General features: G+C 41.8%; 2 protein-coding genes across 13 annotated transcripts in view; both read right to left on the reverse strand.

Moving 5' to 3' along the window:
• The window catches only part of LOC129866981 (C2 domain-containing protein 5-like), a 60,002-nt gene extending 46,873 nt beyond the window's left edge, over window positions 1–13,129 (reverse strand). For 11 of the 12 annotated variants that reach the window (XM_055940054.1, XM_055940056.1, XM_055940053.1 and 8 more), the window contains exon 1: window positions 8,362–8,647. The gene's annotated coding sequence lies outside the window, so the exon portion shown is untranslated. Of the gene's footprint in view, window positions 1–8,361; window positions 8,648–12,897; window positions 12,964–13,111 lie in introns of those variants that run through there. The other variant, XM_055940048.1, reaches the window with a different exon arrangement.
• Window positions 13,130–18,337: 5,208 nt separating this feature from the next.
• LOC129866984 (peptidyl-prolyl cis-trans isomerase FKBP4-like) lies at window positions 18,338–26,515 on the reverse strand. Its single transcript, XM_055940061.1, has 11 exons — window positions 26,066–26,515; window positions 24,673–24,817; window positions 24,442–24,584; window positions 24,212–24,332; window positions 23,960–24,116; window positions 23,548–23,638; window positions 23,287–23,370; window positions 23,004–23,189; window positions 22,745–22,888; window positions 22,539–22,634; window positions 18,338–19,643 (listed from the first exon to the last, which is right to left on the reverse strand). Exons 1-11 carry the CDS (start codon window positions 26,156–26,158, stop codon window positions 19,575–19,577), a joined length of 1,329 nt encoding a protein of 442 aa, XP_055796036.1. The 5' UTR covers window positions 26,159–26,515; the 3' UTR covers window positions 18,338–19,574.
• Between the last annotated feature and the right edge of the window lie 1,451 nt (window positions 26,516–27,966).

A 27,966-nucleotide genomic window follows, 5' to 3' on the forward strand; every position in this document is an offset into this window, starting at 1 on the left:
ATATATATATATAATTTTTTTTAATAATAATAATGACAATTACAACAATACTGAATGAACACTTATTTGAACTTAATAGAATACAGAAATAAAATCAATTTAGTCTCAAATAAATAATGAAACATGTTCAATTTGGTTTAAATAATGCAAAACCACAGTGTTGGAGAAGAAAGTAAAAGAGCAATATGTGCCATGTAAAACAGCTAACGTTTAAGTTCCTCGCTCAGAACATATGAAAGCTGGCGGTTCCTTTTAACATGAGTCTTCAATATTCCCAGTTAAGAAGTTTTAGGTTGTAGTTATTATGACACGTCGACTATTTCTCTCTATACCATTTGTATTTCATATACCTTTGACTATTGGATGTTCTTATAGGCACTAAAGTATTGCCAGCCTAATCTCGGGAGTTGATAGGCTTGAAGTCATAAACAGCGCTGTGCTTCAAGCATTGCGAAGATTTGCTGGCAAACGCAGGAAAGTGCTGTTTGAATGAATGCTTACGAGCCTGCTCCTGCCTATCACCGCTCAGTCAGACTGCTCTCTCAAATTTCAAATCATAGACTTAATTATAATAAACACACGAAATACGAGCCTTAGGTCATTACTATGGTAAAAACTGGAAACTATAATTTCGAAAACAAAACGTTTATTCTTTCAGTGAAATACGGAACCGTTCCATATTTTATTGAACGGGTGGCAACCCTAAGTCTAAATATTGCTGTTACATTGCACAACCTTCAATGTTATGTCATAATTATGTAAAATTCAGGCAAATTAATTATGGTCTTTGTTAGGAAGAAATGGCCTTCACACAGATCGCAACGAGCCAGGCAGCCCAAAGCGCTGCATATACCCTGACTCTGCTTGCACTGAACGCAAGAGAAGTGACACAAATTCTCTGGTTAATATTGCCTGCTAACATTAACTTTTTTTAACCTAATATGCAGGTTTAAAAATACATACTTGTGTATTGATTTTAAGAAAGGCATTTATGTTTAGGTACATTGGTGCAACGATTGTGCTTTCTTCGCAAATGCGCTTTTGTTCGCGAAGATGAAGTAGGCTGTGATTCGATGATAAATTAACAGGAACTGCATTGATTATATGCAACGCAGGACAAGCTAGTTAAACTAGTAATATCATAAACCATGTGTAGTTAACTAGTGACTATGTTAAGATAGTTTTTTTATAAGATAAGTTTAATGCTAGCCAGCAACTTACCTAGGCTACTTGCTGCACTCGCGTAACAGGTGGTCAGCCTGCCACGCAGTCTCCTCGTGGATTGCAATGTAATCGGCGCCCAAAAATGCTGATTACCGATTGTTATGAAAACTTGAAATCGGCCCTTAATTAAATCGGCCATGCCGATTAATCGATCGACCTCTAGACACAACAGTGGTAGGCCTGATCACTGATCACCAACCTCTCCCTCAGTGTGAGCAAGACAAAGGAGCTGATCGTGGACTACAGGAAAAGGTGGGCCGAACAAGCCCCCATTAACATCGCCGTCGCTGTAGTGGAGGGGGTCGAGAGTTAAGTTCCTTGGTGTCCACATCACCAACGAACTATCATGGTCCAAAGACACCAAGACAAAACATTTTGCCCCTCAGGAGACTGAAAAGATTTGGCATGAGTCCCCCAGATCTTAAAAAAATGTCTACAGCTGCACCATCAACAGCATCCTGACCGCATCACCGCCTGGTATGGCAACTGCTCGGCATCTGACCATAAGGCGCTACCGAGGGTAGTGCGTACGGGCCAATACATCACTGGGGCCAAGCTTCCTGCCATCCAGGACCTACTAAATAGGTGGTGTCAGAGGAAAGCCCATAAAATTGTCAGAGACTCCAGTCGCCCAAGTCATAGACCATTTTCTCTCTGCCTCCGCATGGCAAGCGGTACCGGAGCGCCAAGTCCAAGACCAAAAGGCTCCTTAACAGCTTCTACCTCCAAGCCATAAGACTGCTTAACAATTAATCAAATGGCCACCAGGCTATTTACATTGACATAACATTTTATTTCATTTGTAACTTTGCATTGGGACTTTTGACTTGTATACTAATGCAAATCTATATGTTACATGTAGTTAAGTTTATGCTACCCACCCTTTAAGACCAATAAGTAGGGTGTCCACCCACTCCGCTCAGAATGGGTGAAAAGGCGCTTTGGTGATGACATATCACTTCCTTATGTTATAAAACATTTTACCAAGACAAATATGATTATTAATGTTGTGAATTGTTCAGTGGGGTCTATGTTTAACATGTCATTAAGATAATATCCAAAGGTTTAGATTCCGTAAGCTAATACATCCGATAATAGGCACCAAGCTCTGTTGACAGCAGTACAGGTTTCGCGTAACAACTTTTGAGAACTTTATATTTTGTGGTCGTCGTCGTCTTTAAAGTTATTTCTGCAGGGTCGCAACGAGCTGAATTAAAGGTAAAATACTTTGAAAATAAAAAGCTTGGTATACGCTAGAGATGTAACGATTCACCTATACACATCGGTCCCTGATTAAAATGTTTAAGTGACTGCATCGGTCCACAGAGCCCAAAATCTATCTAAATGAAGCATGCATCAACAGGTTCAAAAGTTATGAATTGTTTTGCTCATATTAACGTTTTGCTCATATTACTTTCCTTCTACCTTCCGAAAATACCTAATCTTAACCTGTTTGGGCTGCAGGGGCAGTATTGAGTAGCCTGGATGAAAGGTGCCCATTTCAAACGGCCTCATACTCAATTCTTGCTCGTACAATATGCATATTATTATTACTATTGGATAGAAAACACTCTCTAGTTTCTAAAACCATTTGAATTATATCTGTGAGTAAAACAGAACTCATTTTGCAGCAAACTTCCTGACAGGAAGTGGAAAATCTGAAATCGATGCTCTGTTCTAGGGCCTGCCTATAAATGTCCTTGATATTTATTAGAATACATGCACTTCAAACGTCTTCGTCTTCACTAGATGTCGACAGGCAGTGAGAGAAGAAATGGAGTGTATAACTTGATCTGGGGTCGAATAAAAGCTCTTTGTATGACGTGTCACCAGTTTCCTGTTTTCTGGAGAGCGCGTGAAGGGACCTGGTTTTGCCTTCTGATAAGCTGTCGTTATAGAAGACTAATATCTCCGGCTTTGATTTTATTTGATACATGTGACAATATCATCGTAAAGTATGTTTTTTCAATATAGTTTTATTAGATTATTGAAATTTATTCGGGACGTTAGGCGTGTTGCGTTGTGTGCCTTTGTTCAGGAAGGAGAGCTTCGCGCTACTTTGCTAGCTTTCCGTGCTAATTGACTGGAGAAGAGGACATTCTAAATCCAAACAACGATTGTTCTGGACAAAGGACCCCTTGTACAACATTCTGATGGAAGATCGTCAAAAGTAGGACCCATTTTATGATGCTATTTCATATATCTGTCGAACATGTTGTACTAGTAGTTTGCGCCCAGATTTTGGGCACGCTCTCGCCATAACGTAAACTGCATATCGTAATGAAGTTATTTTTAGAATTCTAACACGGCGATTGCATTAAGAACTAGTGTATCTATCATTTCCTATACAACATGTATTTTTTAGTAACGTTCATGTATAGTTATTTGGTCAGAAGAAGTGAGTGTCAAAAATATCCGCACATTCTGGGAAAAAGATGCTACGTTAGCACAATGTATAACCACTGATTTCAGCTCTAAATATGCACATTTTCGAACAAAACATAAGTGTATGTATAACCTGATGTTATAGGACTATCATCTGATGAAGCTTATCAAGGTTAGTCAAAAATTATATATCTTTTGCTGGTTTGTTACGATCGCTAACTTTTGCTGCTGGGGAATGGCTTGTGTTTCTGGCTATTGTGGTAAGCTAATATAATGCTATATTGTGGTTTCGCTGTAAAACACTTAAAATCTGAAATATTGGCTGGAATCACAAGATGCCTGTCTTTCATTTGCTGTACACCATGTATTTTTCAGAAATGTTTTATGATGAGTATTTAGGTATTTGACGTTGGTGTCTGTAATTACACTGGCTGCTTCGGTGCCATTTCTGACGGTAGCTGTGATGGTAGCTGCAATGTAAAACTGATTTATAGCTCAAATATGCACATTTTTCGAACAAAACATAGATTTATTGAATAACATGTTATAAGACTGTCATCTGATGAAGTTGTTTCTTGGTTAGTTTGGTTGGTTGTTGGTTAGTTAGGTTGGTTTTGTGCATGCTACCTGTGCTGTGAAAAATGTCTGTCTTTTTTGTATTTGGTGGTGAGCTAACATAAATATACGTGGTGTTTCCGCTGTAAAACATTTTAAAAGTCGGACATGTTGGCTGTATTCACAAGATGTTTATCTTTCAAGTGCTGTATTGGACTTGTTAATGTGTGAAAGTTAAATATTTCAAAAAAATATATTTTGAATTTCGCGCCCTGCACTTGAGCTGGCTGTTGTCAAAAGTGTACCGACCTCGGGCTTGCAGCCAGGAGAAGTTTTAAGTGACAACTGATGTGTCCTCTCCTTCAGTATCGAACTAAGCATGTAACGGTTGACATTTTGATCTACAAGTAATGTTGCATGCCTAACAACCCCCAGGCAATATGAGCGGTGCGGAGCACCGGCGGAGAAACAATCTTCGCAAAATCAGTCGCTAGGAAATTCCTGAAAAAATATTAATTCGCTCGCGCGCTGTGCCCGGCGGCGTGGCACCTTCAGCACTCATATGCTAAAAACAGCTTACGCAATATTAGGCTTTATTTATACTGAACAAAAATATAAAACAACATGTAAAGTGTTGGTCCTATGTTTCATAAGCTGACATAAAAGATCCCAGTTCCGAGTTAGTTATTTTGAGCGCGACAGAAATCATGCTTGATTGACAGCATGGCCAATGTTGAATGTTAATCATTTTAAGCTTGGAAAAGAGACCCTTAAACCCAGAATTGGGACCACACAGCCACTCCACTGAATAGCAGGCTAGTGATCCCAGGCTGTATCACAACCGGCCGTGATCGGGAGTCCCATAGGATGGCGCACAATTGGTCCAGCGTCGTCCGGGTTAGACCGTCATTGGAAATAAGAGTTTGTTCTAGGGATGCACAATATAATTGGTGAACATATCGGAAACGGACAATATTAGCAATAAATGCCAACATCGGTATCGGCCCGATGTCTAGTGTAACGCCGATGTGCAAAACCGATGTCAACGCTGACATGCATACATATACAACGTAGGTACATGACGTAATGACGCCACGTAGAATTTTGCGCTACACATGCAACACAGCATTCCTAACCTAGCCCATAATGTCTGCTGTGTGGATCGAGCAGTCAACAAGTCGAGCAGTCATTTGAAAGAGCAAGGAAATTTCAGCGAGCCAACTCAAAGGCAAAATCCATTAACTCTAAGAAAATGGAATTCATTGCCCTTGACAATAAACCAATCTCTGTGGGTGATGTGTGCTTTCGTAACTGGTCGAGCACCGGTACACACTACCAAGTGAGCTATTTTTAAGATGTTGCCCTATAGTTGCCCTACTGAAATCAAAACAGACTGGCTCATCACACCCTTAATGGAGAGTATGCGGTCTATTGAGGGCGGACTACTCTCATATCTTTTGGTCCTGCCCCGCAATCGAAACTTACTGGGGAGAAATAAGATCTAACATTGGAAAAATAATGGGATTTGACATAGAACAAACATTCATTTCTTTGTACATGGGTGAAATACCAGATAACTTACACAATAGAGAAAAGTACCTCTTGAAGGTCCTACTGGCAGCCAGTAAAAAGGCTATCACTAGGAAATGGCTACAAAAAGACCCTCCCACAGTGACACAATGGATAGACATTGTAGAAGAAATACACCACATGGAGCGTATGACCTTTGCTTTAAGAACTCAACAGGAGAGAGGTCAGGAATACTGGGAGAAATGGGTTTCATACTTGGAAAAGGTCTAATTCAAAGATGCTAATGTAACTAATATGATGATATGATGTTGAAGGTATGAAGTGCACTGTAACTGCCAGATCATTTTTGTTCTTTTATTTTACTTTATTTGTACTTTCTTTGTGTTCCTACAATAAAAACAAAGTATAAAAAAAGAAAAAAAAGAAGTGCCTCTTTGAAAGTGATGCAGTAGGTTACAATTGGTGGAATCATGCCATATTTAGACTAGATCATGTTAAACAAGGTTGGACTGTGAAGCAATGGAATGGAGTATCAGTCTACTCGGTAACACTAACAGAACACAACTGTGAAGGTTCACACAAATATTAGCGTTGCAGCTCTTATCGCCAGACTGTGACTGTGTGAAATCCCCTCCCCAGTCAGCCTAGTGTGTGTATTGAGATTCATATTGCACTGTACAGCTTTACCTAAGGATTGGGGATCAATGAAATGGGGCTACTCAATACCCAAGCAATTTTTTCCCAACGTCCTCCTCAGAGTTACCAGACTCCAAAACATCCACGCAGTATTGTTTTTCCTCAGGAATAGTGTTCAATACACATAGTTTGACAATAGAGGTGGCTCAATTCTCAGTTGTTTCAGAGTCCCGCAATAAGAGCTACGATGCTAATGTTCTCTGGGTGTCACTGAGTAGACTGATACCCCATGTCATTGATCCACAATCCATAGGCAAGGCTGTACAGTGAAATAAGTATGCCCCCAACGCAATTTTAAAGTATAATACATCCAGACTGATTTCAACAGATTTGTCAAATAATCTCATTATTGTCTTTTGTTGATGATCCATTCAATTATGGCATAATTCTACTTTAAATATTCATTTACATCACTGTCAAAGACATACTTTATTTTGAAGGCTAACCACATAGTCCACTATTGTGACTAATCCTTATTGTGGCTAGCTTCACATAAATGTGTTCGACCACCATTAATCAAATAGGAACCGTCTTATAAATTAGGGTTATTTTAGATGATGACACATAGCTATATAGTTAGCTAGCTAACTATAGCTAGCTACTGAAACAGAGGTCGTTTTGCTATGTTTTTGGGGAAGAACATTGTTTGCATCCATGAGCTAGCTAGCTTTTATTATGACCAGCACTGTAGGTGTGCGAGACAACTTCACCAGCATCATAGCATACGTACCGATGAATCGTTGTGACATATGAAATACGAGTGAGTGTAATCAATGTGTAATAACTACGTAAAAAAATGATGAACGTGTTAAATTATTATGTGACGTGAAGTCATATTCAGGTCCTGATTGGTCAAATAGTGTTATTTGACATGTCTCTTTTTTGACATGCAAAGACCCAAACAGCGTTCCATATAAATCCTGGATGAGAATGAAACGACTAAACAAATGAACAACGAAACAGCAAGTAAGTGAAATAAATAGGTTTTGATTATGTTTTACTGGTAATGGGGACATACGTAAATGCCAACAAAATTACTTTCGGGTCAGTGTGGTGTGTGTAACCTTTATTTAACAAGGCAAGTCAGTTAAGAACAAATTCTTATTTACAATGACGGTCTACCCCGGCCAAACCCAGACGACGCTGGGCCAACTGTGCGCCGCCCTATGGGACTCCCAATCATGGCCGGATGTGATAAAGCCTGGATTCGAACCAGGAACTGTAGTGACGCCTCTTGCACTGAGATGCAGTGCCTCAGACCAGTCTAATCAAAGCTACTGTAGATATAACGTGATTTTAAGTAATTTTATCTGTGGCCAATGACCTTGAGCCTTCTTGGATGGGCACTTCTAATACAACTCTATGGCAGCACCCAAGGGACTTGAATTTTCGAGCTCTACCCTGAGATTTGGCAGTGAAGTAGTGTCCCCATTGAGTGACAGAACACTGAGCCAATCAAGGAGCAACTAGAGAACATTACCAACCCCTTCGCTCTGTATCTTCCACTGGCTCCCCCACAGAAATTACCTGCATTTTGGAGCTGCCTGACTCAAGAAAGCAAAAAAGAGACTATGTTTGTATGCGGCTTTATTAACTCAATGCCCTAAATAGGGTGAAAAATACCCTACATAATGCCTGTTTTTTAATAATTACTTCAAACTATGGCAAGCAGCTGGGACATATGGTAATAGTATGAAACTGGGCTCCATGGTGGATGCAATGAACTAGTTTTTATCAGAAAAGAACGCACACATGTTCATGTGTCCAGCCTACCAGTAGTTAGCTACAAGTTAGCTAGCATTACGGCATTGCAGTTGACAGTGACATGCGTAGATAGCTATGTCTGTGCGACTGGGTCGCCCCACAAAATTGACATCTGTTACAAACAGCATAGGTAGCTAATATATTAAGCAAGTTGGCTATCTATGTTATTAGACGTCATTGAGTGTCGTTACCAGGACTATGACTTACGAGAAAGTTGGGGACCCAGTAGCGTTTTTTCAGCTGGACATTGTTGACAGCCCGCGCGCCTGACCTCCGCCTCTCTCCCAATCATGACGGGAAGGTTATCCTCTCAAAGACCGGGTAGATGTGGCTAATATTCACTATTCGACGCTATATGGCCATTCACTGCTACAACTGGGTTACTTATGTTAAAATAATAATTTGCTAAGCTAATAAAAAAATACACATTGCTGTTAGCGTCCGGACTGTACGAATGGAAAATGCTAGCGCCTCGTCATTAACACTAAAAAGTAGTTCCGGGGCACGACGTTTCGGAATTTTTCACAATAAAAGTCCACTATTCTAGGTGCCAAATTAAAAGTGGGGTTGGGATTACTCACTAGGGCAGGGGTATTCAACTCTTACCCTCGAGGTCCGGAGCCTACTGGTTAGCTGTTCTACCTGATAATTATTTGTACACACAGGGGCGCATTTAGTGATTTGGAGGCCCCAATCAGAGGCCAGTCTGCAACAGTGCTTGAGGATTATTTTAATCTATGTTGAGGATGGCAGGGAAATCGTAGATTAAAACCCCATCGATTTTGTCTGTAGAGCACACTTCTGACAAAACAGAATTACGTTTTTTTTCTGCAATGTTGCAAATTAGCATATGGTAACATGTGTCCTTCCTGGTCTGAAAACAGTGATGGACATAGCAACAACACACATCATTCTTCTTCTTCTTTGGAATTTAACCCCCCCAATTTGACTATTATATATATATCGATTATACTTTGTGACACAAAATGGGAAAAGGTGAGAAAAAAATAAATAGAAAAAAACTTCCAACTAACCTTACACTTCAACTTCCAAATAACCTAAAACCCACTACCCCATTCCACTACTTTGACCGCATCTGCTCCTGCACCATCCAATCAAAATCTTGCTGCTGGGAGCCAGCGGACCATTCAAACTGGTTTTGCCATTCAAGAGAGGAGTGACAGCGATGTGACTTTGGAGGTATGCCAACGCGAGACTACTACTAACCTGACATATGGAATTGTTTTAAGATGGTCATACCAAGAAAAATGTAGCTTTTTGATTTTGAATTTGAGGACCCCTGGTAGGTATAAAATCAATATATATTTATTTTAAATGATTTGATGCAACATTGAATTTGGCCTTGGGCCTATTGGCCCATAGAAATGCATTGAATAACTGTTTCATACACGGAAAAAATGAGAGTACATTTTTTTATCAAAAGGAAGTATGTCTTGAAATGTCTGTCCTATATCTGAGAAGTATAAGAAAGCTCAGAAAAAAAAGGTTTTACCATGGAACTACCTGTATACCTTTGACATAGAAATGCCCTATTCAGTTCCATACATTTTTCAGCCCGGTACCGGGTTACCTTCAGATGAGTTCCGTGACACACGTTGGGGTCGTAGACAACATTTTTCCATAGAGGAGATGCTACGGACGTTTTCATGACCAGGCCGATTTTCGAGATGTCTCCAGGTTTGACATGCATTGCCTCCATCGCAGATGCAGAAGGCCGACATCGGCGGATGCAGTGGATTGAGACGCAGATATTCTAAATAAATCACCAGCAAAGCACACCCACAGCATCACACCTCCTCCTCCATGCTTCACGGTGTGAACCACACATGTGGAGATTATCCGTTCACATACTCTGCATCTCACAAAGACACAGCAGACAGACCAAAGGACATATTTCCACAGGTCTAATGTCCATTGCTCAGAAGAGACTGTGTGAATCAGGCCTTCATGGTGGAATTGCTGCAAAGAAACCACTACTAAAGGACACCAATTAGAAGAAGAGACTTGCTTGAGCCAAGAAACACGAGCAATGGACATTAGACCGGTGGAAATCTGTCCTTTGATCTGTAGAGTCCGAATTTGAGATGTTTGGCTCCAACCGCCGTGTCTTTGTGAGATGCAGAGTAGGTGGATGGATGATCTCCACAAGTGTGGTTCCAACCGTGAAGCATGGAGAAGGAGGTGTGATGGTGTACGGGTGCTTTGCTGGTGACACTGTCAGTGACTTATTTAGAATTAAAGGCACACTTAACCAGCATGGCTACCACAGCATACGGCAGCGATACAACATCCCATCTGGTATGCGCTTAGTGGGACTATCATGTTTTTCAACAGGACAATGACCCAAAACACACCTCCAGGTTGTGTAAGCGCTATTTGACCAAGAAGGAGAGTGATGGAGTGCTGCATCAGATGACCTGGCCTCCACATTCACCCGTTTGCTCAGTGTATGTGGTAACTCCTTCAAAACTGTTGGAAAAGCATTCCTCATGAAGCTGGTTGAGAGAATGCCAAGAGTGTGCAAAACTGACATCAAGGAAAAGGGTGGCTACTTTGAAGAATCTAAAATATTAAATATATTTTGATTTGTTTGACACTTTTTTGGTTACTACACGATTCCATGTGTGTTATTTCATAGTTTTGATGTCTTCACTGTGAGCCAAGCCACATTCTACAATGTAGAAAATATAAAATAAAATAAGAAATCCTTGAATGAGTAGGTGTCTCCAAACTTTTGACTGGTACTGTATGTATACAGTGCCTTCGGAAAGTATTCAGAGCCCTTCACTTTTTCCACATTTTGTTACGTTACAGCCTTATTCTAAAATTGATCAAATAAAATAAATCCTCAGAAATCTACACATAACACACCATAATGACGAAGTGAAAACAGTTTTTTGAAATTTTAGGCAATGGATTAAAAATTAAAAACAGAAATACCTTATTTACGTAATTATTCCGACCCTTTGCTATGAGACTTGAAATTGAGCAAAGGTGCATCCTGTTTCCATTGATCATCCTTGAGATGTTTCTACAACTTGATTGGAGTCCATCTGTGGGAAATTCAATTGATTGGACCTGATTTGGAAAGGCACACACCTGTCTATATAAGGTCCCACAGTTGACAGTGCATGTCAGAGCAAAAACCAAGCCATGAGGTTGAAGGAATTGTCCGTAGAGCGCCGAGACAGGATTGTGTCGAGGGACAGATCTGGGAAGGGTACCAAAAAATGTCTGTAGCGTTTAAGGTTCCCAAGAACACAGTGGCTTCCAACATTCTTAAATGGAAGAAGATTGGAACCACAAAGACTCTTCCTAGAGCTGGCTGCCCGGCCAAACTGAGCAATCGGGGGAAAAGGGTCTTGGTCAAAGAGGTGACCAAGAACACGATGGTCACTCTGACAGAGCTCTAGAGTTCCTCTGTGAATATGGGAGAACCTTCCAGAAGGACAACCATCTCTACAGCACTCCACCAATCAGGCCTTTATGGTAGAGTGGCCAGACGGAAGCCACTCCTCAGTAAAAGGCACATGACAGACCGCTTAGAGTTTGCCAGACCATGAGAAATAAGATTCTCTGGTCTGATGAAACCAAGATTGAACTCTGGCCTATTGCCAAGCGTCACATCTGGAGGAAACCGAACACCATCCCTACGGTGAAGCATGATGGTGGCAGTATCATGCTTTGGGGATATCTTTCAGCGGCAGGGACTGGGAGAATAGTAGGATTGAGGCAAAGATTAACGGCGCAAAGTACACAGAGATCGTTGATGAAAACCGTATACAGAGCGCTCAGGACCTCATACTGGGGCGACGGTTCACCTTCCAACAGGACAATGCAGGAGTGGCTTCGGGACAAGTCTCTGAATGTCCTTGAGTGGCCCAGCCAGAGCCCGGACTTAAAGCCGATCGAACATCTCTGAAGAGACCTGAATATAGCTGTGCAGCAACGCTCCCCTTCCAACCTGATAGAGCTTGAGAGGATCTGCAGAGAAGAATGGGGGAAACTCCCCTTAAACAGGTGTGCCAAGCTTGTAGTGTCATACGCAAGAAGATTCGAGGCTGTAATCGCTCCCAAAGGTACTTCAACAAAGTACTGAGTAAAGGGTCTGAATACTTATTTAACTGTGATATTTCAGTTTATTTTTACATTTGCTAAAATATCTAAAAACCTGTTTTTGCTTTGTCATTATGTGGTTTTGTGTGTAGATTGTTGAGGGGTATTTTTTTTAAACCACTTTAGAATAAGGTTGTAACGTAACAAAGTGGAAAAAGTCAAGGGGTCTGAATACTTTCGAATGGACTGTACAGACATAGACCTCTATACCAGGCGGTGTCAGAGGAAGGTCCTAAAAAGGGTCAAAGACTCTAGCCACCTAAATCATAGACTGTTCTCTCTGCTACCACATGGTAAGCGGTACCGGAGCGCCAAGTGTGGGACCAAAAGGTTCCTAAACAGCTTCTACCCACAAGCCATTAGACTGCTGAACATTTAATCAAATGCCTACCCAGACTATTTGCATTGATCCCCTTTTTTGTTGTTATTGCACTGACTCTCTTCCACTGGTTCTATGCGCACGCACGCACGCACGCACGCACGCACGCACGCACGCACGCACGCACGCACGCACGCACGCACGCACGCACGCACGCACGCACGCACGCACGCACGCACGCACGCACGCACGCACGCACGCACGCACGCACGCACGCACACACTTACTTGTTGGGCAAGCCTGGGCAGGTTGTGGAAGGCTTCTGAATAATCCTCCCCCATATCACCTCCAACCTGGAACACACAGATGAGGTAACTCCTTTTCTGTTTTTTGTGATAGGTGTGTATGGAAAAACTGGTATGTGACAAATTCTGCCTCCCACTCTCCCTTGCCCTCCACTCCAAACTCTCTCTCTCTCTATTCTTCTCCCCCTATCCTTACCGCTCTTTCTTGGGTAGGTCTTCTCTTGGGACTGTCCTCAATGGCAGGACTGAAACCTGCAGCAGAGAGAGAGGGAGAAATGTTGGGAAACAAACTGCCACTAAAATTAGGAGTATTTACAAGAAAGAAACAAACAAACAGACAGACACACACACTTTATCTCCTTGGTTCTAGTTCAAAGTTAAATCATAGATCTAACTCTAAACACACAATCAGCTGGTCATAACAATGGAAATGACACATACGAATCTGAACATACTGCGCACACACACACATGCACACTTCTCGCTTCCCGTACAACCCTCTACTGCTGATGTTCCAACAAGTGTCCTCTGCTTGATTCAGGGTCATGTTAACCCGCTGAGCTAAAGGCATCGGGTCTGGTTAACAACAACAGGCTTCTGGACTCAGAAACACTAGCCAGGCGTGTGCGCACACAAACAAACAATAAAAAGTATTTAGAGGGCAAGTTGGTTTGGATGATATCTATGAGGGTGCCCATGTTTACGGCTTTGGGGTGGTACCTGGTAGGTTCATTGATCATTTGTGTGAGATTGAGGGCATAAAGTTTAGATTGTAGGATGGCTGGGGTGTTAAGCATGTCCCAGTTTAGGTCACCTAGCAGCACGAGCTCCGAAGATAGATGGGGGGCAATCAGTTCACATATGGTGTCCAGAGCACAGCTGGGGGCAGAGGGTGGTCTTTAGCAGACGGCAACGGTGAGAGACTTGTTTTTAGAGAGGTGGATTTTTAAAAGTAGAAGTTCAAATTGTTTGGGTACAGACCTGGATAGTAGGACCGAACTCTGCAGGCTATCTCTGCAGTAGATTGCAACACCGCCCCCCTTGGCCGTTCTATCTTGTCTGAAAATGTTGTAGTTAGGGATGAAGATTTCAGAGTTTTTGGTGGTCTTCCTAAGCCAGGATTCAGACACGGCTAGGACATCCGGGTTGGCAGAGTGTGCTAAAGCAGTGAATAAAACAAACTTAGGGAGGAGGCTTCTAATGTTAACATGCATGAAACCAAGGGTATTACGGTTACAGAAGTCAACAAATGAGAGCGCCTGGGGAATAGGAGTGGAGCTAGGCACTGCAGGGCCAGGATTCACCTCTACATCGCCAGAAGAACAGAGGAGTAGGATAAGGGTATGGCTAAAAGCTATGAGAATTGGTTGTCTAGGACGTCCGGAACAGAGAGTAAAAGGAGCAGGTTTCTGGGGGCGTTAAAATAGCTTCAAGGTATAATGTACAGACAAAGGTATGGTAGGATGTGAATGCAGTGGAGGTAAACCTAGGCATTGAGTGATGAGAGAGATATTGTCTCTAGAAACATCATTGAAACCAGGTGATGTTATCGCATGTGTGGGTGGTGGAACTGAAAGGTTGGATAAGGTATAATGAGCAGGGCTAGAGGCTCTACAGTGAAATAAGCCAATAAACACTAACCAGAACAGCAATAGACAAGGCATATTTACATTAAGGAGAGGCATGCTTAGCTGAGTGATCACAAGGGTCCAGTGACTAGTGAGGTTGGTTGGGGTCACGGCGATTCAGACAGCTAGCCGGGCCATGGGTAGCAAGCTGGCAGAAGATGGAGGTCCGTTTTTAGCCACCTCGTGCGTTTCCGTCGGTAGATTAGTGGGGTTCCTTGTGGTAGAGGGGACCAATCCAATTGGCAAAATAGTTATAGTTATATGTCATTACAGGAAAATGGTCCAATTCACACACTTATCAAGAGAACACGTGGTCATCCCTACTGCCTCTAATCTGGTGGACTCACTAAATGCAAATGCTTAGTTTTTAAATGATGTCTAAGTGTTGGAGTGTGCCCCTGGCTATCCATAAAAAAAATACTGTCTGGTTTGCTTAATATAAGGATTGGAAAATTATTCAGATTTTTACTTTTGATACTTAAGTATATTTAAAACCAAATACTTTTAGACTTTTACTTAAGTAGTATTTTTTCTGGGTGACTTAAGTTTACTTTCTATTCATTTTCTATTAAGGTATATTTACTTTTACTAAAGTATTACAATTGGCTACTTTTTCCACCCTTTGTGACCCTGAAGAGGCAGATTGTGTTAATGCCGTAACAGGTTAGCGTCAATTCTTCATACATCATTATTTTTATGCTAGGTTGTAAGTGCATATGTTAGAAAATAAGAACCCTAACTCATGTAGCTCAATATTCAATTCATTCAGCAGGAATCTCTATTCCGTTACATTAATGTCAAAGAGCAGGTGAAAGCTAATATCTGGGCTCGGGCCTCCATCATGTTGCTTTAACCTGTCCTGCTTTCCCCTTCTTTCTCTCCAGCCATAGCATGTGATCTTCATCGGTTTACTTATTAATTGAGATGGAAACCAGGACACCGGTGTGTGTGTGTGTGTGTGTGTGACAGAAACAGGAAGTTGGTAATCCAATCAAAAGACGTGCACGCACTACGCCTGCTAGCTGGCTCCTGTGTAAAACTAGGGCCAGCCAGCAGGTGTACAATAGCCAACTCTAAAGCTGATTGGTTGACACTAAATGTTCATTTCCATTCACTTTAAGCTACAAACGCCCGCACTGTTGATTCTGAAGGCCTGAGGGCTGATTTTAGACCCCTGGCAACACATGATGGCTGAATATGATTGGATAAAAGATCTAACATAAAGACCAGCCCTCCAAATCTCAACCTGGGGCTGGACCAAGTAGTGCAACCAAGAGGGAAGCTATGAAATGAAGAGTATAACTCTTACTCTGGGGAATAATTTAATACATATTTGTGGGAAAATATATTTAAAAACAAATTATATTCTGATAATGTTTAGGCCAGCAGAGAAGGCCTTGCTGGCCCTGACGGCCTACCATTTTCCATATGCACAAAAAGCTTATTTCTCTCAAATGTTGTGCACAAATTTGTTTACATCCCTGTTAGTGAGCATTTCTCCTTTACCAAAAGAATCCATCCACCTGACAGGTGTGGCATAACAAGAAGCTGATTAAACAGCATGATCATTACCCATTTTCCACAAGGTGCCGGGGACAAAAAAAGGCCATTCTAAAATGTGCAGTTTTGTCACACAACACAATGCCACTGATGTCTCAAGTTTTTAGGTAGCGTGCAATTGGCATGCTGACTGCAGGAATGTCCACCAGAGCTGTTGCCAGACAATTTCTCTATAAGCTGCCTCCAATGTCGTTTTATAGAATTTGGCAGTACGTCCAACCGGCCTCACAATCACAAACCATGTGTATGGCATTGTGTGGGTGAGCGGTTTGCTGATGTCAACATTGTGAACAGAGTGCCCCATGGTGGTGGTGGGGTTATGGTTTGAGCAGGCAAAAGCTACATACAACAAAGACATTTATATTGTATCTATGGCATTTTGAATGCATAGCGATACCGTGACGAGATCCTGAGGCCTAATGTCATGCCATTCATCCGCTGACATCACCTCACGTGACAGCATGATAATGCACGGTTCCATGTCGCAAGGATCTGTACACAATTCCTGGAAGCTGAAAATGTCCCAGTTTTTCCATGGTCTGCATACTCACCTGACATGTCACCCATTGAGCATGTTTAGGATGCTCTGAAACGGCAGGTACCACAGCATATTCCAGTTCCCGCCAATATCCAGCAACTTCGCAAAGCCATTGAAGAGGAGTGGGACAACATTCCAAAGGCCACAATCAACAGCCTGATCAACTCTATGCGAAGGAGATGTGTCGCGCTGCACACCAGATACAGACTGGTTTTCTGACCACGCCTCTACCTTTTTTTTTTTTTACAGTATCTGTGACCAACAGATGCATATCTGTATTCCTAGTCATGTGAAATCCATAGATTAGGGCCTAATGAATTTATTTAAATTGACTGATTTCCTTATATGGGAAAGGAAAAGGGGTACCTAGTCAGTTGTACAACTGAATGCATCAACTGAAATGTGTCTTCCGCATTTAACCCTCTGAATCAGAGAGGTGCGGGGGGCTGCCTTAATCGACATCCACGTCTTCGGAATCCAGGGAACAGTGGGTTAACTATCTTGCTCAGGGGCAGAATGACTGATTTTTACCTTGTCAGCTCAGGGATTCGATCCAGCAACCTTTCAGTTACAGGCCCAACGCTCTAACCACTAGGCTACTATTTTCATTTTAAACGTGGCAAATAGTACTTAAATTAAAAAAAATATGCAAACTGGATTTTTGCATTACAGTTTGTCCGATTATGCGCACATAAACGGTCAAATAAATTGCGAATTAGCTATTGATTTATCCTTACCCAATTTACATTTTCAATTTAGTTTTGGCAGCTATATGCTTCCATACAATACAAGCTCTCAAGACTCTATTTAAAGTTTAAATGCAATGATCGTGAAAAGTGCTTCTTTTGATTTTACATGCATTTTCCTATATCTGGCTACTCTGACTAGGTTGTGCTAACGGATGTCTATTTACATTAAGGAAGCCTTATGAAGAAAGTTTAGAATTGTGAGTACAATTATATTTTTGTGAAAATGTATTATTTATCTAAAACAAGCACTTTCTTCTATCTGGATACTCTGGCTAGGCTGTAGATATACCATACATACTCAGATATGGTGAAAATTGATCATTCATAAAGATACATATTTTCCTTTAATGCGCTTGTATGGTATATACACGGGGTATATAAAGCATTAGGAACACCTGCTATTTCCTTGACATAGACTGACCAGGAGAATCCAGGTGAAAGCAATGCTCCATTGAGGTCACCCACTTCAAATCAGTGTAGGGGAGGTAGGGGGAAGAGAAGCAGTGGCATAAAGTATTTAAGTAAAAATATTTTAAAGTACTACTTAAGTTATTTGGGGTATCTGTACTTCACAATATATATTTAACAACTTTTACTTTACTACATTCCTAAGAAAATATTGTACTTTTTACTCCATACATTTTCCATGACACCCAAAAGTACTGGTTATATTTCAAATGCTTAGCAGGACAGGGAAATGGTCCAATTCACATACACTTCAAGAGAACATCCCTACTGCCTCTCATCTGGTGGACTCACTAAACAAAAATGCTTCGTTTGTAAATGACGTCCGAGTGTTGGTGTGTCCCTGGCTATCCTTGAATAAAAAAAATACTAGAAAATGGTGCCATCTGGTTTTCTTAATATAAAGGAATGTACAATTATTTTACTTAATACTTAAGTATATTTAAAACCATATACTTTTACTCAAGTAGTACTTTACTTGGTGACTTTTACATTAGTTATTTTTTATTAAGGTATCTTTACTTTTACTCAAGTAAGACAATTGTGTACTTTTTTCACCACTGGGGAGATGCATTTCTGAGAGAGCATTAGATGCATTTCTGATTTAACAGTTGGCCAAAGAAAGTTGTATTGTACAAAACATGTGGATACACAAAAACAAGAGTTTGAGTCATTTCTGTTTATTAGATCCTACAGTCAGAGAACTAACCGTAATGCTCCAATCAGAAAGACCCCCCCCCCCCCATCAACACACGCATTTGACACCTCAAACCCCACCCACTGACCAATCTCACTCCCTAGCTGCTCCGTCCTGTTCCAACACACTTGATTCTACAAACCAACTGCTCCACAGGACCGTGATTAGCTGAATCAGGTATTATTCTAGAGCCAGGTCCGCTGGTGCTGGATGCTGTAAGTCTGCATCTCAAATGACACCCATTATTTATATAGTGCACTACTTTATAGCAGCCTCCTCAGGTTAGACACAGGGCACTGGTCAAAAAGTTGGACATATGTCATCTACAGGGTATAGTGTGTGATTTGGGATGGAGCCATAGACTACAGTAAGACTATATATGTAATCTGACTAAACTTTATACTGGCTGAGTTCGACCAGGAGAAGCTGCTAGTTCATATCAGCTACTACTACACACACACACACACACTTTCCAGTCGTGAAGTAAATCAGCATCCCATTAAGAACAGTTAGAGAGAAATCATAAACCCAGGGTAAGAACATACAGTGTTTGAGAAGCAGAGAGCAATTGTTTAGTGAGCATGACTTCCGCTAGAGAGGGTGCTGCTACGGTCAGCAGACACAGTCACACACACACACAGGGAGCAGTCCCCAGGAATTGATTAGTTGGCCTTGGAAGGGGGAGGGGGTGATTACACACATCTAGTACTGGGCTTCCAACTCCATTAAGCAAAGAATTCTGAGCAGGGGCGTGCAGGGATGGGGCAGCCTGCTACATGCTAACCAGAGGGAGGGGAGGGGGACTCCTTTTAGCCACACCTCTGGAGTGCAGTCAGCTACAAAAGGCCCACCCAGCCAGCTAGCTGCCATGATGATAGCACACAGACACACAGGAGATACAGTCGAGCCATGGACACACATGCACTTCTCACACACACTAACACTTTCTCTCTTTAGAAACACAAATGTCTGAAGTTAAGTCTTCATGACAGACAGACTACCACAGCTGTCTCCAGCAGCCATTACTCCTGTCCTCCACTCTCCTCCACCTCCATCCCTCCTCCATTCTCCATCCCCTTGTCAGCCTCCTCCTGGTCATCACAGCAGAGAGAGCAAGAGAGATATTAATACAGTTTAGTTCAATGTTCAGAGGTGATGTAGCTTCATAGACAGGTTGGCTGACAACGTCATGAAAATGATGCGTCTATGGCCAGAAGGCGTGCGTTGTTATGATTCTGAATGGTCAGATAGCAACAATGACAAGCTGCTACCATGTAGGGAATTGTAGGTGGCTCGTTAATGATACCATGTCTTGTTTTTAGGTGTTTTGACTGATGTCATGTCTATGCTAATATGGTTAAAATAACAATATATTTGAGAGACATGTGCTCATAACGCAAATTTAAGTTTTCAATAAACATTTGGAAACTAAATATAGTTTGGATGTTGTCAGTCTTAGCCAACCCAGCATATTTTGCCACATAGTTGCACATAGTGTTGTCATGGTACCAGAATTGACTTCAATACCAGGTTTAGTATCACAATACTCGATACCACAGAAAAAAAACAAGACATATTAACCAAAGTCACAGAATGGCACTTGATCCAAACAGATAAACTCAGCTACTGCTCTGTTCAATCGTTGGGCACCTTTTGAGTTCAATATCATTACATGTGCATGTTTTGTTTTTTTCATCAACATTATTCAGACACAGCCATGTACAGTGCATTTGGAAAGTATTCAGACCACTTGACTTTATCTACATTTTGTTGCGTTGTTAAATAAATGTAATACATTTTAGATTGTATGTAAATAAGGCATCTGTTTTTTTATTTTCAATAAATTGGCAAAAAATTCAAAACCCTGTTTAAGCTTTGTCATTATGGGGTATTGTGTGTATATTGAGAGAAAAATATATATTTTATCCAATTTAGAATAAGGATGTAGCGTAACAAAATGTAGAAAAAGTAAATGGGTCTGAATGCTTTCCAAATGAATCAATTATACAATCAATTTGACTTGGTTTTTACCAACTACACAACGGTAATCATTTATTTGAATGGTAAATCTTGATTTACCCAGTTTATCAATAGAGATGTAGCCTAGGCCTATCCACAATACAGGTGAAGGCATTTTCAATAGGAGTGTGTACATGCACTGAGTTATTGAGCTTGTGTTGGCTGATTTCATGGGGCTAAGATGACAAACAACCTGCTTTCCTTCCATTTGGGACTTATTATACTGATCAACAACATTTGCATAGAAGTATCTTAATTTATAAATTACTAAGTGGAGCAGGCACGGTGCAAGCTATAATAAGGGGTCGACTGCGCTGACAGACAGGCTTGATCCGCGAGACACATGACAGAATTACTGAAAGTAACACATTCTAATACCATTTTTTTTACATTTTCATGTTCTAGTATTGAAAAAGTACCAAAGTTTTGGTATACCGTCAGTTTTGTTGATTAACTTCTTAATAGGGGGCGCTGTTTTCACTTTGGGGAAAAATTGTGCCCAAATTAAACAGCCTCGTACTCTGTTCTAGATCATACAATATGCATATTATTATTACCATTGGATAGAAAACACTGGGAGCAAACCTCCAAACAGGAAGTGAAAATTCTGAAAATGGGGCTCTGTGTCAGAGCCTGCCTATTCAACTGGCTTATATTTATGGATCTGTATGCACTTCATACACCTTCCACTAGATGTCAACAGGCAGTAGAATGTTGAATGGGGTGTCTAGCTTGATGTGAGACCGAATGAGCACTTTTGGAGTGACAGGTCCACTCTTGTCAGTATTCAACTACGCACCAGGGAACCTCGCATTGTCTTCTGAAATGCGTTACGTATACACGACGAAATGCTCCGGCTCTGATTTTATTGGATACATATGAGAAAAACATCAAAGTAGGATTTTCAACCGAGTTTGACCAGTTTATTGGGAATTTTTCGTTCCACGCGTAAAGATTTCTTGGACATGTGCCCTCCACATGGCTAGCCAAAGTTGCTAATTCGACAGAAGAAATGGACATTCTAAAACAAAACAACGATTTATTCTGGAACTAGGACTCCTTGCACAACATTCTGATGGAAGATCATCAAAAGTAAGAGAATATTTATGTTATTTCGTATTTGTGTGGTTTGTGTTGGCTCCAACAAGGCAGAGAATTGGTGAGCGCTGTCTCACAATATTGCATGCTGTATGTTGTACTAAAGATATATTTTTTAAATCTAACACAGCGGTTGCATTAAGAACCAGTGTATCTTTCATTTGCTGCACAGCATGTATTTTTTAGTAAAGTTTATGATGAGTTTTTTGGTTAGATTACGTGACTGTCCAAAATTTCTCTGGACAATTTGGTGCATCATGGCTACGTATTCACAATGTAAAACCAGGATTTGTAGCTCTAAATATGCACATTTTCGTACAAAACATAAATGTATTGTATAACATGATGTTATTAGACTGTCATCTGATGAAGTTGTTCAAAGGTTAGTGATTAATTTTATCTCTATTTGTGGATTTTGTGAAAGCTATCTTTCTGGTGAATAAATGGCGTTGTGTGTTTGGCTATTGTGGTGAGCTAATAAATATATATTGTGTTTTCGCTGTAAAACATTTTAAAAGTCGGAAATGATGGCTGGATTCACAAGATGTTTATCTTTCATTTGCTGTATTGGACTTGTGATTTCATGAAATTATATGATATCCCTGTCGCGCTAGGCTATGCTAGTCAGCTTTTTTGATGAGGAGGATCCCGGATCCGGGAGGGTGACTCGTTAGAGGTTATTAACAACCAACCTGTCTATAGGATGCTAAGTGTGAGTTAGTTTGCCCTCTGGTGGTTAATTTAGAGAACTACAACCTTGTTCTGTGTTTTCTTCAGTATTCCATCACCACTTACATTGGGGCCAGGGGAATTGTGTGGTGTGGAGGAACTAGGAAAAGTGTGTAGGGGCTAAGGGCTGTTTGTCTCACCTTAGCATCCCTCTCAGCAAACTTCTGGAACATGTTGGCATAGAGCCTCTTGTCCTTCTCATGCTGCTCCTTAACCTGTTTCTGGCACAGAGCCACCTGGAAGGGTAGAAAAAGACCCAGATCAGACAGACAGCAGGGAGAGATGGGACATCCAGAAGAGAGGGAAGTTTCGACTGAGGCACACAAAGACCATTCTAGTACATTACCTGGCTTTTGGCGGCCTTGTTGCTAGGATACAGTTGTATGACACGCTGGAAGTCTGCTCTCGCCCTATCAAACTCCTTCATGGCAAACAGCGCCTCCCCCCTCCGGAATAGAGCCTTTTCATTGGTCTCATCCAGCTCCAGGGCCTACACACATGAATGAGAGAGAGCAGAAACCATAGGTGAATAAGTGTGGCGTTAATATTCAGGTAGTCAGATATGTTCAGATACAGTCAGGTGTGTGTCTTCTGAGTGAGTGTACCTTGTCACAGTTGTTGAAAGTAGAGCTTGGTTCCTGTAGCTTGAGGAAGCACATGGCGAGGTTGAGGTGAGCAGCCAACCGCAGGGCCTGAGCCTTTTGCTCCTCCCCCTCGGGTAAACTCGATTCATTCTCCAGCCAGGACACAATCCTTTTATACTGGACAGACGCCTGGCGATACTTTCCCTCCTACAGACAAACACATATCATATTACTTCCTGTGTAAATCTGCACCGATGTTTGAAGCTACTTCTCTTCACACAAAGAAACGTTAATACACACCCACCTTGAAGTACTGTGTTCCCTTCTCCTTGACAATGATGCTCTGCTCCAGTTTCTCTGCTGAGTTCATTTCCCAGGATTCCTTGGCCTGGGGAACAGGAAATACTTTAGTCAGCCAGCTAGCATATCACCTCTCAGAACACCAGACACATCTAGGGAAATTTTCAGTAGGCAAAATGTGTGGATATGCCATGAATAAAATGCAGAAGGGATGTTTCTGGACAGGACCATCTAGTTGATATGGCTAAAGGATGAGGGGTCATACCTTCTCGAAGGTGGTCAGTTTGAGTTTGTACTGCAGAGTGGCTTCACCAGGAATATTGTACTTGCTGTTGCCTGTGTTTCCATAGCCATACCTTCACACACACACACACACACACACACACACACACACACACTTAGATATCCATACATACAGAGCACAGGGAGCTGCTGAGGGGAGAACAGCTCATAATGGCCAGAACGGCGCAAATGGAAAGGCATCAAACACATGGAAACCAAGTGTTTAATACCATTTCGCTCCAGTCATTAACACGAGCCCGTTCTCCACAATTAAGGTGCCACCAACCTCCTGTGACACAGAGTGCAGACAACTCGGCTAATATGCCCAGAGAACACACAATTAAACATTTCTCAAAACAACATAATATGCACACTAAGTTTGTAGTGAGTATTACTTGGGTTTGATGAAGAAGAGGGACTCCTCTCCCTGCTCCATAGCCGTCAGGGCTTTTTCCACTCCGCTTGGCAGACCCAGGCTCTCTCCATCTCCCAACTCAAACTTTAGCTCCCTCTTGTCAAACACCTTGCCCTCACAGCTGCCCTCCAAACACACTGCAGGGGAAAGAGAGGTAGGTGTGTGAGAGCTGGTAGGTCTTAGTTTGGTTTGTTCCTTATTGATGATGATACGTTTGTGTGCACGCTCGTACCTTCTACGGCAGCGCCTTCATTAGGCTTGGTGTATCCCTCTCCCTTAGTGATGATGCGACGGATGATTCCTCCATCCTCTCCCTCAGTGATGTCCTCCCCTCGAAACTCAAACAACTCCACCTAACACACAAAACATTCAATTTGAGCACTCTTACAAAGTCACACGTCAATGTCGGCACAGAATGTTTATCTCAAAAACACAACTTCTCAATCCCTGACAGAGGGTTACCTGGAAGACAAGTGTAGCGTTGGGGGGTATCTTCGGGGGGCTGCCAGCAGTGCCGTATGCATACTCTGGTTTACAGATCAGCTGGCTGATCTCTCCTACTTTCATAGTAGCCACTCCCAGGTCCCACGCCTTGATGACCTGGCCTACACACCCACACACACACAGTTATAGTAGCTACACCAAGGTCCATCACCTTGATCACCTGGCCTACACTAACAGACAGACACACACCTTTGCCCAGCTCAAAGGAAAACTTCTCTCCTCGTTCACGACTGGAGTCAAACAGGGTTCCATCCAGCAGTGTGCCAACATAGTGAACAAACACCTTGTCTCCAGTCATAGGCAGCTCTGTCCCTGTGCCTTCCTGCTTCACCAACTAGAGATCGAGGGGAGGGAGAGACTGAAGATTAGTTGTGCTGTAGCAATGCATGTGGCCTAGTACACTGAACAAAAATTCAACCTAACATGTAAAGTGTTGGTCCCATGTTTCATGAGCTGAAATAAAAGATCACAGAAATGTTCCAATACAGACAAAAAACGCTTATTTTTCTCTTATTTGTTTTACATTCCTGTTCATGAGCATTTCTCCTTTGCCAAGATAATCCACCCACCAGACAGGTGTGGAATATCAAGAAGCTGATTAAACAGTATGATCATTACACAGGTGCACCTTGTGCTGGGGGTCAATAAAAGGCCACTAAAATGTGCAGTTTTGTCACAACGCCACAGATGCTTCAAGTTGAGGGATCGTACAATTGGCATGCGGGCTGCTGGAATGTCCACCAGAGCTGTTGCAAGAGAATGTAATGTTCATTTCTCTACCATAAGCCATTAAATGTCATTCGAGAATTTGGCAGTATATCCAACCGGCATTCGAGAATTTGGCAGTACATCCAACCATGTTTGGGATGCTCTGGATTGACATTGTGTTCCAGTTTCAGCCAATATCCAGCAACTTCGCACAGCCTTTGAAGAGGAGCGGGCCAACATTTCACACACCACAATCAACAGCCTGATCAACTCTATGCAAAGGAAATGTGTAGCGCTACATGAGGAAAATAATGGTCACACCAGATACTGACTGTTTTCCTAGTCATGTGAAATCCATAGATTAGGGCATAATGAGTTTATTTCATAACTCAGTAAAGTCTGAAATTGTTGGTTGCGTTTATTTGTTTCCAATGGAATGCTGCATGGTTGTTACCAGAGGCAGTTGCAGCACCTTCTGTGTGTGGTGCATACCTTAGATATATTATTGTCTCGGCCGTAGGCCTTTATCATGGTGGCAAGGCATATGAACTTAAAGCTTCTAGATCTGCTGGCTATCGAAGATGGGGGTAGCTAGCCAGTTAGCTTGCTAACCATGTTAGTCAAACAGATATTTATCGCTGGCTAACGTTAGCAAACGGCAAAACCCAACGGTTGCCAATTCAGTCGTTGTACTGCGAAAAACCATCTAAGTAGTCTTAAGTTAACCTAGTTAACCAAATAACGAAAATAAAATGTTAAAAAATAGTTTAGGCTACTGTAGTTCTGGTAATATCATTCATTGCATTGGCTAGATAAGCGAGCAAGCCCACGTTAGCTAAGCTAGCTGACTAACTAACGTAGCTTTCTCAGTTACCTTTAAAACCCCTCCATCTTTCTTCTGCGTGATATCCTCTCCCTCCATCGGGATGTTGTTCTGTTCTTCGTTGGTCACCTCTTCAGCAGTCATAGCCCTGGAGCCCCTGGCCTGAAACAATTATGTCTGCTGACGTTTGCTAGCTAACAATACGGCTGGCTAGTAGGGCGCAAGCTAGCTATATAACTAACTATGGTTCGGAAAGGCCAGCTTCGCCACAAATCAGCTAGATCAAGAATCCGTTTGTCTTGTTAGCTATATTTAGCGCGAAATTATGCCGGATATCGACCGTTGTGCACCAGTCTCCAAACTGAATGTTTGCTATTGAGCTGCTTGGCTAATAAGTCAAGGAGTCCACGTTGCTGTGTTTGCTTAGTTCTAGCATCTGGAGGAAAAGCCGAGAACTTTCCAGATACGCAGCGATGAAAGGGGGGTGGCGGAATTGTCATCGTCGTGTGAAGCAAGTGACTCAATTGCCGTCTAATGAAACACACATAATGTACATTAGCTCACACATTGTTTTATGGTGTGATAAACACATGTATTGGGATCTTTTTTAAAACAATGTTTTATTTGGCGGAAATATGGCGTATTCAGGACAACTCGGAAACTTAAAATGTCGACTTGTAAACATTGTAGAAAGATGAGGCCCGAGTTTCCCAATTGGAAATGGTCAGAATCAACTAATATGAAGCTCTACGCAAATAACTTGCTTTAATTTTAACTCGGAGTTTTCGACTTGTCGTGAATAAACTCTCAAATAATCCTTTTTTTTTTTTCCAAATAAAAGCCCAGTCAGACCAGCGCTGTGTTCAAGACAATTTAGAACTCGGAAATGTCTGACTTGGAAACTAGTTGTAGGAAGATGAGGTTTGGAAACTTGGAAACGATCAGAATCAACCAATAGGAAGCTCTATGCTCATTTTAACTCAGAGGTTCTGAATTTCAGGGTAGTCTTTAACATTTATTTTTTTATTTCACCTTTATTTAACCAGGTAGGCTAGTTGAGAACAAGTTCTCATTTGCAACTGCGACCTGGTCAAGATAAAGCATAGCAGTGTGAACAGACAACAACACAGAGTTACACATGGAGTAAACAATAAACAAGTCAATAACATGGTAGAAAAAAGAGAATCTATATACAATGTGTGCAAAAGGCATGAGGTAGGCAATAAATCGAATAATTACAATTTAGCAGATTAACACTGGAGTGGTAAATCATCAGATGATCATGTGCAAGAAGAGATACTGGTGTGCAAAAGAGCAGAAAAGTAAATAAATAAAAGCAGTATGGGGGTGAGGTAGGTAAATTGGGTGGGTAGTTTACAGATGGACTATGTACAGCTGCAGCGATCGGTTAGCTGCTCGGATAGCAGATTTTTAAAGTTGTTGAGGGAGATAAAAGTCTCCAACTTCAGAGATTTTTGCAATTCGTTCCAGTCGCAGGCAGCAGAGAACTGGAAGGAAAGGCGTCCAAATGAGGTTTTGGCTTTAGGGATGATCAGTGAGATACACCTGCTGGAGCGCGTGCTACGGGTGGGTGTAGCCATCGTGACCAGTGAACTGAGATAAGGCGGCACTTTACCTAGCATAGCCTTGTAGATGACCTGGAGCCAGTGGGTCTGACGACGAACATGTAGCGAGGGCCAGCCGACTAGGGCGTACAGGTCGCAGTGGTGGTTCGTATAAGGTGCTTTAGTAACAAAACGGATGGCACTGTGATAAACTGCATCTAGTTTGCTGAGTAGAGTATTGGAAGCTATTTTGTAGATGACATCGCCGAAGTCGAGGATCGGTAGGATAGTCAGTTTTACTAGGGTAAGTTTGGCGGCGTGAGTGAAGGAGGCTTTGTTCCGGAATAGAAAGCCGACTCTAGATTTGATTTTGGATTGGAGATGTTT

The sequence above is a fragment of the Salvelinus fontinalis genome, chromosome 12 (assembly GCF_029448725.1).
Source record: "Salvelinus fontinalis isolate EN_2023a chromosome 12, ASM2944872v1, whole genome shotgun sequence".
NCBI lineage: Eukaryota > Metazoa > Chordata > Actinopteri > Salmoniformes > Salmonidae > Salvelinus > Salvelinus fontinalis.

What these genes read in the sequence shown, in the direction of transcription:
- LOC129866984 (XM_055940061.1), bottom strand. Translation starts at nt 26,158, where the DNA reads ATGACTGCTGAAGAGGTGACCAACGAAGAACAGAACAACATCCCGATG. An exon ending in AAGATGGAGGGGTTTTAAAG is followed by an intron (nt 24,818 to 26,065) that starts GTAACTGAGAAA and finishes CTCGATCTCTAG; the next exon opens with TTGGTGAAGCAGGAAGGCAC. An exon ending in ACGCTACACTTGTCTTCCAG is followed by an intron (nt 24,333 to 24,441) that starts GTAACCCTCTGT and finishes TTTGTGTGTTAG; the next exon opens with GTGGAGTTGTTTGAGTTTCG.